General features: G+C 37.2%; 1 protein-coding gene across 5 annotated transcripts in view; it reads left to right on the top strand.

The window, feature by feature from the left end:
- The window catches only part of LOC123536261 (zinc finger protein 76-like), a 171,850-nt gene that overhangs the window by 15,350 nt on the left and 139,039 nt on the right, over positions 1-17,461 (top strand). For 4 of the 5 annotated variants that reach the window (XM_045319261.2, XM_045319260.2, XM_045319262.2 and 1 more), the window contains 3 exons: positions 5,352-5,542; positions 10,215-10,350; positions 14,535-14,618. In XM_045319261.2, coding sequence (XP_045175196.1) covers positions 5,352-5,542; positions 10,215-10,350; positions 14,535-14,618 — 411 coding nt within the window. The remainder of the gene's footprint in view (positions 1-5,351; positions 5,543-10,214; positions 10,351-14,534; positions 14,619-17,461) is intronic. The other variant, XM_045319263.2, reaches the window with a different exon arrangement.

Genomic DNA, 17,461 nt, shown 5'->3' with positions numbered 1-17,461 from the left:
AATCGGTAAGTATTTATATAAAAAAAACAACCATCAAACTGAATAACACTACACTACAAAAATAAAGGATCGTAAAATTTCTGAAAGTGCAAAAAGATCGCCGAGATCGAGACTCGTAAACGACAACAGTATTCTTGTGCTAAAAATTAAAATATTTTTAGATAATATTACGTAATATTTTGATGATCAAACGTAGGTACATCACGGGTGACTTCCACTGCAATTAACTCTTGGGGTGTCATAAAATATTTGGAAGCCGCGGTCCTTCTGTTTTGATTAACACTTCCCGTTATGTAAGGCCATAAATTCCAAGCCATCGTGAACACAAATTGTTGTTCAGGGAAAATCTGCATGTATCACGTGTGACCTTCATGACCTAACACTTTTAAAAATACTTAGGTTGTTATTTTTAGAGCGAGGAAAGTCCCGCGGCGCGAACCGGCCAGTTGCAAGCAGTTTTCTCAGTAATTTTCCATGACGTATTGGTAGCGTCGTGCACTTGTAGGAAAAAAGCCCGGTGACGGTGTCTTTCTTTGCAAAGTACTCGATATATTTAAATAGTAACCACATGATCTTGTACGTAAATAATGATGACTAAATCCCATTTTTTGAGTTAGTAAACATCCGGAATTTGTTTCTTTAGGAAAAGAACGATAAAGCGATTGATTATGAGACACGGGATAAAACGATTCTGTTCAAATGGCCGTTAATCGGTATTATACGTTTTTATCGGGTAACCGATAGACACGGGTCAATACGTTTCTGTTTGGTAATCGATAGATACGGTGATAAACGTATCGATGTGGGAAAGGGTTAAAATATTTTTCAAACAGGTATTTATCATTTACTTTTTGGATATCATTGACAAAACAAAAATAGGTATCCAGCCGGAATCCCAGCTTTTAGAAGTTGGTGTTCCTCCTCAAAATTTGGGATCCTCGGGCCCCCGGGACACCGTTAGTGTCGAACCCTGCAGCTCTTGTTGTTTTTGTTTTTGAAGCTTTAGCAAAGAAATTTGTCCAAGCAAGCAAGCAGTTACACTCAGGTGAGCGATATAGGGCCATCATGGCCCTCTTGTTTTTTTAAGTGCCAGAATCCTTTGCAAATTGACTGGCAATAAATGATCGTTCAAATTTCTGAAAGACACTTATGATTTGAAGTGGAGTCATGCTAACAGATAAACTGTGTATTTCTAATAAACTTGACAAATTTCCAGTTATTGTTTTCAAAGTTGCCATATCCAGTGCTGGCCAAATTGTTTGAAAGCAAGTCGTCCATGCAGGATGAGCTAATTAGAATTTTCAATCGTCCTGCTGCAGTTTGTTTTAAAGTCTAGTGAAAGCAGTACTACTGGAATCTTGATGTGGACTGTTCAAGCCTATGCAATCAATGTGGTACTAGAATTGAACAGGACAGATTTTGGTGTTGTTTACAATAGATCAGCTCCCATTTTTGACTTTTGAGATGCTCCGACTCTCATTTTCATTGAACTGAATATTATATTGGTCAAAATCCTGCAGGACGATACTACAGCAAGTTCCACTTGCCCTGAACTGATTCCTGTTCATATTTACGAGGGGATGAGTGGATTTTTTTTCAAAACTTAGTAGTAAATTTACATAAGAGTGAAGTTAGCAAACTTACATAGGAGTGAAGTCGAGTAATGTATTAAGGCAGTTCTGAACGTTTGATGAACCTGAAGTATAGGTTATAGATCATTTATTAGTCGCCTTCTGGTTTAAAACCAGTTTCGGGGACTATAGGAATGCGCTTTTCCGTCCGTCTGTCCGTCCACAATTTCGTGTCTGGTCCATAACTCTGTCATCCATGAAGGGATTTTAATATTACTTGGCACATATGTTCCACATGATGAGACGACGTGTCATGCGCAAAACTCAGACCCCTAGCTTAAAGGTCAAGGTCACAATTGGAGGTCAAAGGTCAACGGGGCTTTTTTCCTGTCCGGTCCGTAATTCTGCCATCCATGAAGGGATTTTAATATTACTTGGCACAAATGTACCTCATAATAATATGATGTGTCATGCACAACTTTCAGACCCCTAGCTCAAAGGGCAAGGTCACACTTGGCAGTCAGATGTAAACATGGCATGAACAGGGTCTGTTTCGTGTCAGATCTATAACTCTTTCATTAGCCCACCATCATCAGATGGTGGGCTATTCAAATCACTCTGCGTCCGTGGTCCGTCGTCCTTCCGTCCGTCCGTCCGTCCGTCCGTCCGTCCGTCATTCCGTCCGTCCTTCCGTTAACAATTTCTCGTTATCGCATCTCCTCAGAAACTGCCAGGGGGATTTTGACCAAACTTTGTCAGAATGATGTATTGGTACCCTAGTTGTGTCCCCCTGAAAATCAGACTGGTTCAACAATTTTTGATTTAGTTATGGCCCTTTGTTTATTTCTATAATTTACATAGATTTATATAGGGAAAAACTTTGAAAATCTTCTTGTCCAAAACCACAGAGCCTAGAGCTTTGATATTTGGTATGAAGCATCATTTAGTGGTCCTCTACCAAGATCATTCAAATTATTTCCCTGGGGTCTAATATGGCCCCGCCCCGGGGGTCACATGGTTTATATAGACTTATATAGGGAAAAACTTTGAAAAATCTCTTGTTCAAAACCACAGGGCCTAGGGCTTTGATATTTTGTATGTGACACCATCTAGTGGTTTCCTACTAAGATTGTTCAAATTATTCCCCTAGGGTCAAATATGGCCCCGCCCCGGGGGTCACATGGTTTACATAGACTTATATAGGGAAAAACGTTGAAAATCTTCTGGTCCAAACCACAAAGCCTAGGGCTTTGGCATTTGTAATGTAGCATCATCTAGTGGTTCTCTACCAAGTTTGTTCAAATTATCCCCCTATGGTCAAATATGGCCCCGCCCTGGGGGTCACATGGTTCATATAGACTTGTATAGGGAAAAGCTTTTAAAATCTTCTTGTCAATAACCTACAACATTCAGATTTGGACCACATGTATGGTTTTGAGTGGCAAGATGAACCTTGATATGAGTTGACCTTGATTTTGACCTAGTGACCTACTTTTACATTTCTGTAGCTACAGCCTTCAAATTTGGACCACATGCATAGTTTTGTGCACTGAAAAAGACTTCGACCTTGACGTTGACCTAGTGACCTACTTTCACATTTTTGAAGGTACAGGCTTCAAATTTGGACCACATGCATAGTTTCGTGTTCTGAAATGAAATTTGACCTTGATTTTGACCTAGTGACCTACTTTCACATTTCTCAAGCTACAGCCTTCAAATTTGGACCATATGCATAGTTTTGTGTACCGAAACAAACCTTGACCTTTACATTGATCTAGTGACCTACTTTCACATTTTTGAAGGTACAGGCTTCAAATTGGGACCACATGTATAGTTCTGTGTTCCGAAATAAAATTTGACCTTGATTTTGACCTAGTGACCTACTTTCACATTTCTCGAGCTACAGCCTTCAAATTTGGACAACTTGCATAGTTTTGTGTACCGAAATGAACTTTGACCTTGAAATTGACCTAGTGACCTACTTTCACATTTCTGTAGCTACAGGCTTCAAATTTAGACCACATGCATAGGATTGTGTACTGAAACAAACTTTGACCTTGACATTGACCTAGTGACCTGCTTTCACATTTTTGAAGTTACAGGCTTTAAATTTGGACCATATGCATAGATTTGTGTTCTGAAGTATAATTTGACCTTGATTTTGGCCTAGTGACCAACTTTCACATTTCTCAAGCCGCAGCCTTCAAATTTGGACCACTTGCATAGTTTTGTGTACCGAAATAAACTTTGACCTTAAGATTGACCTAGTGACCTACTTTCAAATTTCTCAAACTACAGCCTTGAAACTTGATGCACATGCATAGTTTTGTGTACAAAGAACTTTGTCCTTGAAATTGATCTAGTGACCTACTTTCACATTTCTCAAGCTACAGCTTTCGAATTTGGACCACATGCACAGTGTTGTGTACGGAAATGAAATTTGACCTTGAGCTAGTCATTAAGTCTTGAAATTTGGAACACTCAAAAATGGCACATTGGTGGGCGCCAAGATCACTCTGTGATCTCTTGTTTTTTAAAGGACTTTAATCACTTGGCACAAATGTTCACCATGATGAGATGACATGTCATGCGCAGTTCCCAGAACCCTTGCTAAAAGGTAAAGGTCAGGATTGGAGGTCAAAGGTCAACATGGCTTTTTTCCTGTCCGGTCCATAACTCTGCCATCCATGAAGGGATTTTAATATTGCTTGGCACAAATGTTCCCCATGATGAGACGATGTGTCCTGCACAAACCCCGGACCCCTAACTCAAAAGTCAAGGTCACAATTTTAGGTCAAAGGTTAATAGGGTTTTTTTTCCTGTCCGGTCCAGAACTCTGTCATCCATCAAGGGATTTTAATATTACTTGGCATAAATGTTCCCTATGATGAGACGACATGTCTTGCACAACACTCAGAACTCTAGCTTAAAGGTCAAGGTCACACTCGGAGATCAAAGGTCAGTGAGTCTTTTTTCCTGTCCGCTCAATAACTTTGTCATGCAAAACAGGAGTCATAACTCGACCTTACCTAGGTTTTGAATTATCTCACTTTATTATACAAAATAAGGCATGTCCGAAGCATTGCTTGAAAGTATTAATGGCATTTCATTGAAACTTCACAAAATGATTGAGGCCATTGACGGGAAAATACGTTATTTCCCATATTGGGACAAGCACATGCATCGTGCAGCATCATTCGGTTTTACCGATTCCTTGTCTAAATATATTCTGAAGTTTTGAAAATTCAAGGTTTCATCAAATTCTTCATTGTAGAAAAAGTTTTGAATCGAATGTGCAGAATTACCTTAAATGGAATTAAGATATATAGAGAGCTCCTTAATATGTATCTAATTCTTTTCGAAGGAATGGATACTTTATTACACAAAATGCATATCAATGTCTGATACAAACATGTTGTATCTGTGATTTGTATGACTCTTGTTATTTTAGCACATATAACTGTTACACAAATATTATTTGATCAGATTTTTTAGATTTGCATGTAAAAGTCTTGCCTCTTTAGGTTCCTATGTATTGATAAGTCACAAATAAGGCTCTATAAGCATTAACGGTAGCTCTAGAAAGAAGATATTGGCTAGGTTGCTAAATGGTTATGATGTATTACTTACCCTGTATTGCGAGCCTTGTCAGGACTCGAGTTCTTGTGAACTCTGTCTGTGTATTTTAACTGGAAATATCTCATGCAGGAGTAGCTGTGTCTTTACAATTAATTAAAAGCTGGAGAATTGTCAGAGAGGGTATGCTTTTTTGCATTGCAGAATCTGATGAGAACTCAATTTTGACAGCTGGAGAGATTGCTGAGGGACATATTTTGCAAGTACATGAGAATGTAGGGACAATACTGTCAGATAGCCCGGGAAATATGCCTGTCAGCACAAGTCTTGCTGGTGATCTTACTTCCCAGGCAGCACAAGATGTTATACAACTTCTCCTCCCAGCTTCAGATCAGGTTACTTTGAAATAATTTATTTTTGTGGGCATTAAATTTTGTGTTTTTTGCCAGAATGGCTGTTTCGTGGGTATATATATTTGTTAATTTTGACTTTTGAACATCAAATGAATGGGAATTTTATTGCTTTGTTTGGATTATATTTTGTGGATGGACTCGACCATGAAATATTCCCTAAATTGCAGTAAGTAATTTTCAAGTGTGTATTTATTTAGCATCTAATTTCCTGTACTTTATCAAAGGAAGATCACAACTTACCTGATTTTAGACAAGTGAGTTACACTATTTACAAAATTTGAATAAACAAGTTCGTCATAATATCAACACAAAAAAATGAGTCCTTGTTAAACGGAATAATTTGTTTGTTGATCTGTAAAGTCAATTAATTTTTAGTTTGATTTCAATAGGATAACAAGGTATTCTTTCTTGGTCTTTGATCACACATGGAGGTCATAGGTCAGATAGCTTGATATCTTGTTTACCTCATCAAGATGAGATGCAGAGTAAACGAATCGGGTCACTATGTTAAAAGTCAAGACCTTACTTTGAGATCAAAGTTTAAATTGATTTACTTTTGCCATTTTCACAATAAAGTGCACATTTTTGTTTGATAGGAGTAGTAAATAAGACTGTTTAGATCCTTTGAAATACATCTTTATAAGAACAATGATTGTTTCAAATATTTGAAGTTGTTTAGAACTATAAAGCTGTATATGTTTCGTGGTATGTCATGACATTTTTAGCTCACCTGTGCCAAAGGCTCATGGTGAGCTTTTAGGATCGATGAATGTCCGTCGTCCCTCTGTTTACATTTAGTTTGTTTACACTCTAGCATCCACAATTTTGAAGCAGTCTTAATCAAACTTGGTCACAACTTGCAATGTTTTTGGGCACAAGACCTCGGACGAGTTTGATTATTGGCTAGACCGGATCAATGTCCAGAGTTATGTGCCCTTGATTGACAAAATTTGCTATATTTATACCCCCGCCAAACATGTTTGAGGGGGGTATATAGGAGTCAGTTTTGTCACGTCCCGTCGCGTCCCGAAATCTATTATCTCAGTTATTACCAAAGGGATTTGATTCAGACTTAAAATACATATTCCACCTTATCACCCACATCATGTGACACAAGGTGCATAACTCTTGACACCAAGTTTTCATGAATTATGTCCCCTTTTACTTAGAATTTAAGGTTAATTTTGTTGTATTTTCACTATATCTCAGTGAATACTAAATGGATTTGATTCAAACTTAAAATAGATGTTCCACCTCACCACCCACATCATGTGACATAATGTGCATAACTCTGACACCATTTTTTTTATGAATTATGCCCTTTTTTACTTAGAATTTAAGATTGATTTTGATGTATTTTCACTTTATCTCAGTTACTACTGAATGGATTTGATTCAAACTTAAAATAGATGTTCCACCTCATCACCCACATCATGTGCCCACATCATGTGACACAAGGTGCATAACTCTGACACCAAGTTTTCATGAATTTTGTCCCCTTTTACTTAGAATTTAAGGTTAATTTTGTTGTATTTTCACTATATCTCAGTTATTACTAAATGGATTTGATTCAAACTTAAAATAGTTGTTCTACCTCATCACCCAGATGATGTGACATAAGGTGCTTAACTCTGACATAGATTTTTTATGAATTATGTCCCCTTTTACTTTAAATTTAAGGTTGATTTTGATGTATTTTCACTATATCTCAATTATTACAAAATGGATTTGATTCAAACTTAAAATAGATGTTCCACCTCATCACCCACATCATGTGACACAAGGTGCATAACTCTGACACCAATTATTCATGAATTATGCCCCTTTTTACTTAGAATTTAAGGTTAATTTTGATGTATTTTCACTATATCTCAATTACTACTGAATGAATTTGATTCAGACTTTAAATAGATGTTCCACCTCATCACCCACATCATGTGACACAAGGTGCATAACTCTGACTCTATTTTTCTTGAATTGTGTCCCCTTTTACCTAGAATTTAAGGTTAATTTTGATGTATTTTCACTATATCTCATTCTGATTGGCTTAGAGCCAAAGGGAAGTAACCTTTTTTTAACCTTTGTTCTGAGTTTCTTCCCCTTAAATTCCAGGAATTAGTCTATTTTTAGAAATCCTATTTTTAGATTTTCAATATTTTAGGTATTTTTCTAACTTTCTTATTATAAGTCCTATGTAAAAAGTAAAAACATTTTTCTGTGGTAACATGAGTCGGTAAGACACTTTTGTATTCACTTTTAGTGTATCTCTAATATTAGAGATTTAATATATTTACTAGTATTACTATACTAGTATTATACTAGTATTACTTATATGTGGAAGCCCAGGATGAAGTACTCCAAAGTATTTTTAAGATTCCATATGGTTGCCATTCTTCTGTGACAAGACCGTATGGTGGGGGTATGAGTCACTCCTGTGACAGTTCTAGTTCACTTTGTTTACACTCTAGCATCTTCATTTCTTCACCAATCCTAATCATATTTATGTAGAAAGTGTATGACCTCAAGATCTTGGATGAGATCAATTATGAGCAAAATCGGATAGTTAGGACCAGAGTTATGTGTCCTTTATTTACAGAAATTACTATATTTTACATTGTTCACACTCGTGAAACTTCATTTCTTCACCAATCCAAAACATATTTACGTAGTATATGTATTGCCATAAGATCTTGGATGAGTTTAATTTTGAACAAAATCAGACAAGTAGGACCAGAGTTATGGGCCCTTCATTTTGCAAAAATCCCTGTATTTTACCTTGTTTACACTATAACACCTTTATTCCTTCAGCAATCCAAATCATATTCATACAGAATGTGTATGAGCATAAGGTCTCAGATGAATTCAATTATGAATGAAATCTGACCATTAGGACTAGAGTTACTAGCCCTTGATTTTACAGAAACTGCTATATTTTCCCATGTTTACACTCAAGCAACTTCATTTCTTCACAAGCTCAAATAATATTTACACAGAATATGTATGATTAAAAGATCATGGACTAGTTCCAAGAGCTAAATCAGTTTAGCAGGACCAGAGTTATGTGCCCTTGATTTACAAAATTTACTATATTTCACATTGTTTTGCATTTTTCTTTCTTCACCAGTCCTAATTATGTGTATGTGATTGATTTGAAAGTTCAAGTATATGTCTTCAGGTGGTCTCAGATTATGAAGGTAGATAACTCTGGACTGATTTTATTTCAAATTACCTCCATTTGTCTTTAATTAAAATGAACATATTTTGGTAACTACTTGCATGATTGGTTCAAAATTTCATTTATGTGATCAAGTGGACCCAGACAATCAGGGTAGACAACTCCAGAGTGAATTTTTGAATAATTTGAATGGATCAAAGGAAAATCTTGTTAATACTCTAGAGACCACAATTGAAGTTTGAAACTTGGTCAGAATGTTTGTCTTGATGAAATCTAGGTAAAGGTTGAATATGGGTAATCTGGGGTCAAAAACTAGGTCACCCGATCAAATCTAAGAAAAACTGTGTATGTGCAATAGGAACTGCATTTTTACTTGATTTTCGTGAAATTTGATCAGAATGATTTTTATGATGAAATCTAGGTCAAGTTTGAATCTGGGTCATCTGGGATCAAAAACTAGGTCACCAGGTTTAATCAAAGAAAGACCTTGTGTTGGCAATAAGGGCTGCATTTTTCATTTGATTGCATGAAACTTGGTCAGAATGTTTGTTGTCATGAAGTTTTGGCTGGTTTTGAATTTGGATCACGTGGGGTCAAAAACTAAGTCACTAGGTCAAATCAAAGGAAAAGCTTGTTTACACTCTAGAGGCCACTTTTTTGCTCCAATCTTCCAGAAACTTTATCATAATGTTTGTTTACATGAAATCTTGGACAAGTTCTTATCTGGGTCATGTGGGGTCAAAAACTAGGTCACTAGGTCAAATCAAAGAAAATGCTTGTTTACACTCAAGAGGCCACATTTTTGCTCCAGTCTTAATGAAAACTGGTCAGAAAATTTGTCTCCATGAAATCACTAGGTCAAACATGCTTACAGTGTTATGGTGTGTTACTTAGGTGAGAGACCTAGGGCCATCTTGGCCCTCATGTATTACATAAGTATGACTTTATATAAATTTGGGTGCACAATGAATAAAACTAATGTATTAATAACTTGCGGTTACCAATATTAGATCATTTGCAATGAATATTTATGAGAATCATAAATTAAAGGAGTCTATGTTCTTTGCAATGTTTAAATTTAAACACAGGTATGCAGTTATTGTGTATTTGTCATCACACATGGCACATTGTTTAATAACAATGGTTTCTTTGATCAGTACTTTTAGTAAATCTTTTTACTACATACAATAAAATCGTGCAATAAATTAATTCATTTATGGGTAAAGGTAAATTTATATGTATCACAACAGCAAAGGTTTTGCAAGTATTTTGTAAACTTGCATGTCTAAATTCAGTTATGTTTTCAGCTTTGACATGTCAGACGCTCATTGAAATTGAATAATACATGTGTAAGTATGCAGTGTCAACCTCTGTTACTTACTGTGAGAGATAAACTGTCTTCAAAAAATGTGGAGTATGTTCCTGCTTCTGGAAACATGTTTTATAACTTTTAGATATAGATATATTTGAATATTTCAGAATGCAGGGCACTGCAGCACTGGTTTACCACCAATCAATCTCGATACAAATACTGGTGATTTAGGTACTCCACCCACACAGACAATTCAGGCCATTACACTATCTGATGGAAACACTGCGTTTATACAACACCCAGGTCAGTGTATGGTCTACAAATGATAAAGAAGTTCCAATATAATCCAAGTTATTGTGTACATTAAATTTCATACGTTGTAAGGAATAAATACAAAGCAGTTTTCACACTGTACACGTGTTTTTAGCTCACCTGTCAAGGTCAGCTTTTGTGATCACCCAAATTAGCTATTTTGACCTTGTCTGCACAATAGCAGCTTTATTTATGATTTGATTTTTACCAAACTGGCACACAACTTGTATCACCATAAGATCTTGGTTCCTTTCTTGAACTGGCCAGATTCCATTATGGGTTTTAGAGTTATGGCCCTTGAAAGGGTGAGAATTAGCTATTTTGACATTGTCTGCACAATAGCAGCTTCATTTATGATTTGAATTTAATCAAACTTGCACAAAACTTGTGTCACCATAATGTCTCGGTTCCTTTCTTGAACCGGCCAGATCCCATAATGGGTTCCAGAGTTATGGCCCTTGCACACAACTTGTATCACCATAAGATCTCGGTTCCTTTCTTGAACTGGCTAGATCCCATTATGGGTTCCAGAGTTATGGCCCCTGAAAGGGCCAAAATTAGCTATTTTGACCTTGTCTGCACAATAGCAGCTTTATTTATGATTTGATTTTTACCAAACTGGCACACAACTTGTATCACCATAAGATCTTGGTTCCTTTCTTGAACTGGCCAGATTTCTTTATGGGTTTTAGAGTTATGGCCCTTGAAAGGGCCAGAATTAGCTATTTTGACCTTGTCTGCACAATAGCAGCTTCATTTATGATTTGAATTTAATCAAACTTGCACAAAACTTGTGTCACCATAAGATCTCGGTTCCTTTCTTGAACCGGCCAGATCCCATAATGGGTTCCAGAGTTATGGCCCTTGCACACAACTTGTATCACCATAAGATCTCGGTTCCTTTCTTGAACCGGCCAGATCCCATAATGGGCTCCAGAGTTATGGCCCCTGAAAGGGCCAAAATTAACTATTTTGACCTTGTCTGCACAATAGCAGCTCCATTTATGATTTGATTTTAACCAAACTTGCACACAACTTGTATCACCACAAGATCTTGCTTCGTTTCTTGAACTGGCCAGATTCCTTCATGGGTTCCAGATTTATGGCCCCTTAAAGGTCCAAAATTGGCTATTTTGGCTTTTGCAGCCATATAGAGACTTCGTTTATGGTTTAATTTGATTTAAACTTCCAAAATATCTTCAGCAACAATAAATCTTGGATTCCATGACAAATCAGATCCATTACCAATCGTAGGTTCTAGAGTTATTTTATATCTGATTACCTCCCCTGATTGTAATCAAAATGGATTTATATCAGTAAGTACTTATAGAACTTATTTGAAATTTCATTATTGTTATTAGTTGGACTGAGACAATCAGGGTAGATAACTATGGACTGATTTTATGTTAAATTACCTCCCTTTATTTCAAATTAAAATGGGTCTCCGTAACTAATGAAGATACTGATCTGAAATTTCATTTATGTCAGCAGATTTATTTGGCAGATCCTTCTTTTGTTCACTTACAATTTTTTAGCTCACCTGTCACATAGTGACAAGGTGAGCTTTTGTGATCACCCTTCATCTGTCGTCCGTCGTCAGTCCGTCCGTCCGTGCGTCAACAATTTCGTGTCTGCGCGATAGTGGTTTCATTTATGATTTGATTTTAACCAAACTTGCACACAACTTGTATCACCATAATATCTTGATTCCTTTTTATACGCCCCGAAGGGACGTATTATGTTATCGCCTCAGTGTCAGTCTGTCTGTCTGTTGGTTAGCAATTTCCCTTCCGCTCTGTAACTCTTGGACCCCTTGAAGGATTTCAAAGAAACCTGACACAAATATTCACCCCTTCGAAACAACGTGCAGAGCGCATGTTTAGGATGGCTCACTTCAAGGTCAAGGTCACACTTAGGGGTCAAAGGTCATATGACTTTGTTTTGTATGTATATTGCTCTTCATTTGCATTGCATTGCAGTGGTCTTGTTTTTATTTGGCAGATCCTTCTCTTGTTCACTTACAATAAAAAAATTTTAATTACTTCCCTTTTATGTTATTATAAATAGCTTATTTAGTTACTTTTTTAGCTCGACTATTCGAAGAATAAGTAGAGCTATCCTACTCACCACGGCGTCGGCGTCGGCGTCACACCTTGGGTTAAGTTTTTCGTACCAGTCCATATTTTGACAAAGAGATAAAGCTTTGAAACTTTCAACACTTGTTTACCATCATCATGGCCAGTTATAGGCAAGAGCACATAACTCCATCAAGGATTTTGGCTGAATTATGGCCCCTTTTGACTTAGAAATCATGGTTAAGTTTTTTGTACCAGTTCATATTTTGACAAAGTCTTTTGAGATAAAGCTTTGAAACTTCCAACACTTGTGTACCATCACCATGTCCAGTTATAGGCAAGAGCACATAACTCCATCAAGGATTTTGGCTGAATTATGGCCCTTTTTGACTTAGAAATCTTGGTTAATATTTCGTACCAGTTCATATTTTGACAAAGTCTTTTGAGATAAAGCTTTGAAACTTTCAACACCTGTTTACCATCACCATGTCCAGTTATAGGCAAGAGTACATAACTCCATCAAGGATTTTGGCTGAATTATGGCCCCTTTTGACTTAGAAATCTTGGTTAAGTTTTTCGTACCAGTTCATATTTTGTGTAAAGTGTTTGACATATGGCTTTGAAACTTTTATCACTTGTTAAGTATAATAGTCTCTATCTGTAGGAAAGAGAACATAACTCTGTCATCTATTTTGGCTGAATTATGGCCCTTTTTGGACTTTGAAATTGGTTCTGTTTTCATACAAGTCCATGTTTTGTCAAAACTATTTGACATATGGCTTTTAAACTTTAAACACTTGTTTATCATTATAATTTCCATCTGTAGGCAAGAGTACATAACTATTTTGACTGAATTATGGCCCTTTTTGGACTTTGAAGTTGGCTGATATATTGCCATTTAGTGCAAGACTCGAAATCAAAGTAATACAGGAACATTGTTTGTCTAATCTATTTATTTCTTTTGTCTGAATATCCGTGGAAATATTTTGACCCCATTCTTCAATCAATTCTTCGAATAGTCGAGCGCGCTGTCATCAGACAGCTCTTGTTATTATTGGCCGTAGGGAAAAATGGAGACCACCTTTCTTCTGTGGTACAACATGGATGGTACCTCCAATTTTTAGGTGTATTTTGACATATCTGTACCTTGTAAGAATTTTTTTTCTTTTTGGTTAAAAAACTTCTTGTATGAAACTACTGGCCTGATTTGAAAATAGTTTTATTTGAAGTAACTTTAAGAAAAATTCAACTATATTTTCTCATAATTCTTTTGGTTGATCTTGATTATGATTTTTTGACCCTCTTGTCCTTAAGTGCAATGATAACAGGTGAGCGATATAGGGCCATTATGGCCCTCTTGTTTAAACAGAACCTGTTGGAGTGATGCAAAGTTTGAAAACCTGGTTTTCGTGGATTTTCCAGGTTTCTTGTTTTAATAATCTGAACCTTACCTTGACGCAAAATTTAAAACAGGTGTTTAGCAGCTGAATTCATTCATTTCCAATTCTATCTTGGTTGGCAAAGGGAGGCAATAATAATTTTACAAACTTACATTTCCAAGAACTTTCAGCAATTTATACTGTAATTGTCAATGCAAATCTTTGACAGATATAATACAATAGTTCTTATATTCATGCCATTCCTTAGGTAAGGTATGTTTATCAATTTTATAAGTTTACTTTAAACTAACTCTGTCTTGAGGAACCAGTGAAAATCTTTCATGTATTAAGCATTCATTTAACACAAGTAGGTGTAGTGATCTGTTATGAAAGTATGGAACAAATCCAATACTTTACCAAAACATGATTTACTGCCTTGATATACTGCCTTGATATACTGCCTTGATATACTGCCTTGATATACGGCCTTGATATACGGCCTTGATATACTGCCTTGATATACTGTGCCTTGATATACTGCCTTGATATACTGCCTTGATATACGGCCTTGATATACGGCCTTGATATACTGCCTTGATATACTGCCTTAAAATACTGCCTTGATATACGGCCTTGATATACTGCCTTGATATACTGCCTTGATATACTGTGCCTTGAACCACTTTTAATAATGCTTTACACCTTGTTTTCTGTATTTAAGCAGGTGGTTCTAAATTCCTGGAGGGACAAACAATTACACTAGATGATGGTACCACAGCAGTTATACAAGCTATCCCAGACAAATGTAAGTTTTTCTCAGGAACCCTTACATTTTTTCAAGAACTTTCCTTTTGCTTTTTACAGTACAGATTTCTTCAATAACACCAGGTTTGTCGCTCTTGAATCAGTCAAAACTACCATATTTTACCATGTGTACACTGTAAAAATCTACATTTAACAAACAAATAATGAAATCTTGATGGGAAATATCTGTAAAGATCAATTATGGGTAAAGTAGGACCAGCAGATTAAGAGTTGTGTTCAATTGATTTTTCAGAAAATGCTATATTGCGAATTATTATGCCCTACTTCGAAGAAGGAGGGGTATATTGTTTTGCAGATGTTGGTCGGTCGTTATGTCAGTCGGTATGTAGACCAATCCGTTTCCAGATGGGAACTCGAGAACGCTTGGGCCTAGGATCATGAAAGTAGATTGGGAGGTTGGTCATAAGAAGCAGATGACCCCTATAGATTTTGAGATCAGTAGGTCATAGGTCAAGGTCACAGTGACCCGGAACAGTTAAATGGTTTCCGGATGATAGCTTGAGAATGCTTGGGCCTAGGATCATAAAGTTGATAGGGAGGTTGGTCATGACCAGCAGGTCACAGGGGCCAGAACATGGAAAATTGTTTCCAGTCCATAACTTGAGAACCACCAGGCTCAGAATGTTGAAACTTTGTAGGATAATTGGACATTCCGCGTAGATGATCCCTATTGCAGCCAACCACCAGTGTTTCTGACTTTTGCTCCTGTCCCCTATTGACTTCTTGCCTATTACTACTATGCATTGGGGGAGACGTGCGCTTTTCTACAAAAGCATCTTCTAGTTTCAAAAATCTTCTTCTTCAAAACCGCTGTTCATCAACAGTTTCTAAAAAAATCTTCAGTACTACTGAGCAGATTACACCAAACTTCACAGGAATGATCAATGGGTGACCCCCTTTCAAAATTTCCCAAAGAATTAAAATCCATTCAGAACTGTGGTTGCCATAGCAACTGAAAAGAAAATCTTTAAAAATCTTCTCAGAAACTATTAGCTGGATTTCAAAAATATCTTGTAGAATCCAGGTGACCCTCTACCAAAATTGCATAAGCCGTTCTATTTCGGTCATACACGTGGCTGCCAGGGGGCAGGGCTTATTTTCCCTCTATGGTCAAAAATCTTCTTCAAAACCACTGGGCAGATTTACACCAAACTTCATAGAAATGATCCTTGGGTGGCCCCCTTTCAAAATTGCCCAAAGAATTGAAGTCCATCCAGAACTGTGGTTGCCATGGCACTTGAAAGGAAAATCTTTAAAAATTCTTTGGGCAATTTTGAAAGGGGGCCACCCAAGGATCATTATACCACCACAAAACGAAGTTTGGGGGGGTATATAGAGTCAGCTTGGCGGTCGGTCGGTCAGTCTGTTGGTTTTGCATGATTTCCTGATGATAACTCATGAAAGGCTTGACCAATTTGAATAATTTTTGGTACACAGGTGTAACATCAGAAAATACAGTTCGAATTTGGGGTCAGTAGGTCAGAGGTCAAGGTCACAGTGACCCTGAACAGTTAAACAGTTTCCGAATGATAACTTGAGAACACTTAGGCCTAGGATAATAAATTTTGGACACAGGTGTAACATCATGAAATGCAGGTCAAGTTCGACTTTGAGGTCTGTAGGTCAGAGGTCAAGGTCACAGGGACTCGGAACAGTTAAATGGTTTCCGGATGATAACTTGAGAACGCTTGGGCCTAGGATCATAAATTTTGGTACGCAGGTGTAACATCATGAAATGCAGGTCAAGTTCGACTTTGAGGTCTGTAGGTCAAAGGTCAAGGTCACAGTGACTCAGAACAGTTAAATGGTTTCGGGATGATAACTTGAGAACGATTGGGCCTAGGATCATAAATTTTGGTACACAGGTGTAACATCATGAAATACAGATCAAGTTCTACTTTGAGGTCAGTAGGTCAAAGGTCACGGTCACATTGACTTGGAACAGTTAAACGGTTTCCGGATGATAACTTGAGAATGCTTGGGCCTAGGATCATGAAAATTGATAGGGAGGTTGGTCATGTCAAGCAGATGACCCATATTGATTTTGAGTTCCAAAGGTCATTTAAACCTTTTACGGACAATAACTTGAGAACGCTTAGGCCTAGGATAATAAATTTTGGACACAGGTGTAACATCATGAAATGCAGGTCAAGTTCGACTTTGAGGTCTGTAGGTCAGAGGTCAAGGTCACAGGGACTCGGAACAGTTAAATGGTTTCCGGATGATAACTTGAGAACGCTTGGGCCTAGGATCATAAATTTTGGTACGCAGGTGTAACATCATGAAATGCAGGTCAAGTTCGACTTTGAGGTCTGTAGGTCAAAGGTCAAGGTCACAGTGACTCAGAACAGTTAAATGGTTTCGGGATGATAACTTGAGAACGATTGGGCCTAGGATCATAAATTTTGGTACACAGGTGTAACATCATGAAATACAGATCAAGTTCTACTTTGAGGTCAGTAGGTCAAAGGTCACGGTCACATTGACTTGGAACAGTTAAACGGTTTCCGGATGATAACTTGAGAATGCTTGGGCCTAGGATCATGAAAATTGATAGGGAGGTTGGTCATGTCAAGCAGATGACCCATATTGATTTTGAGTTCCAAAGGTCATTTAAACCTTTTACGGACAATAACTTGAGAACGCTTGGGCGGAGGATCATGAAACTTCATAGGGAAGTTGATCATGGCTAGCAGATGACCACTATTGATTTTGTGGTCAGTAGGTCAAAGGTCAAGCAAGTTCGGCTTTGACATTGGCTTAGTTCTGTGACAAGGCCATATTGTGGGGGTATAATTCGTCACTCTTGTGACAACTCTAGTT

This window comes from Mercenaria mercenaria, chromosome 17 (assembly GCF_021730395.1).
Source record: "Mercenaria mercenaria strain notata chromosome 17, MADL_Memer_1, whole genome shotgun sequence".
NCBI classification, from domain to species: Eukaryota; Metazoa; Mollusca; class Bivalvia; order Venerida; family Veneridae; genus Mercenaria; species Mercenaria mercenaria.
This window is presented reverse-complemented; position numbering and strand designations above follow the sequence as displayed.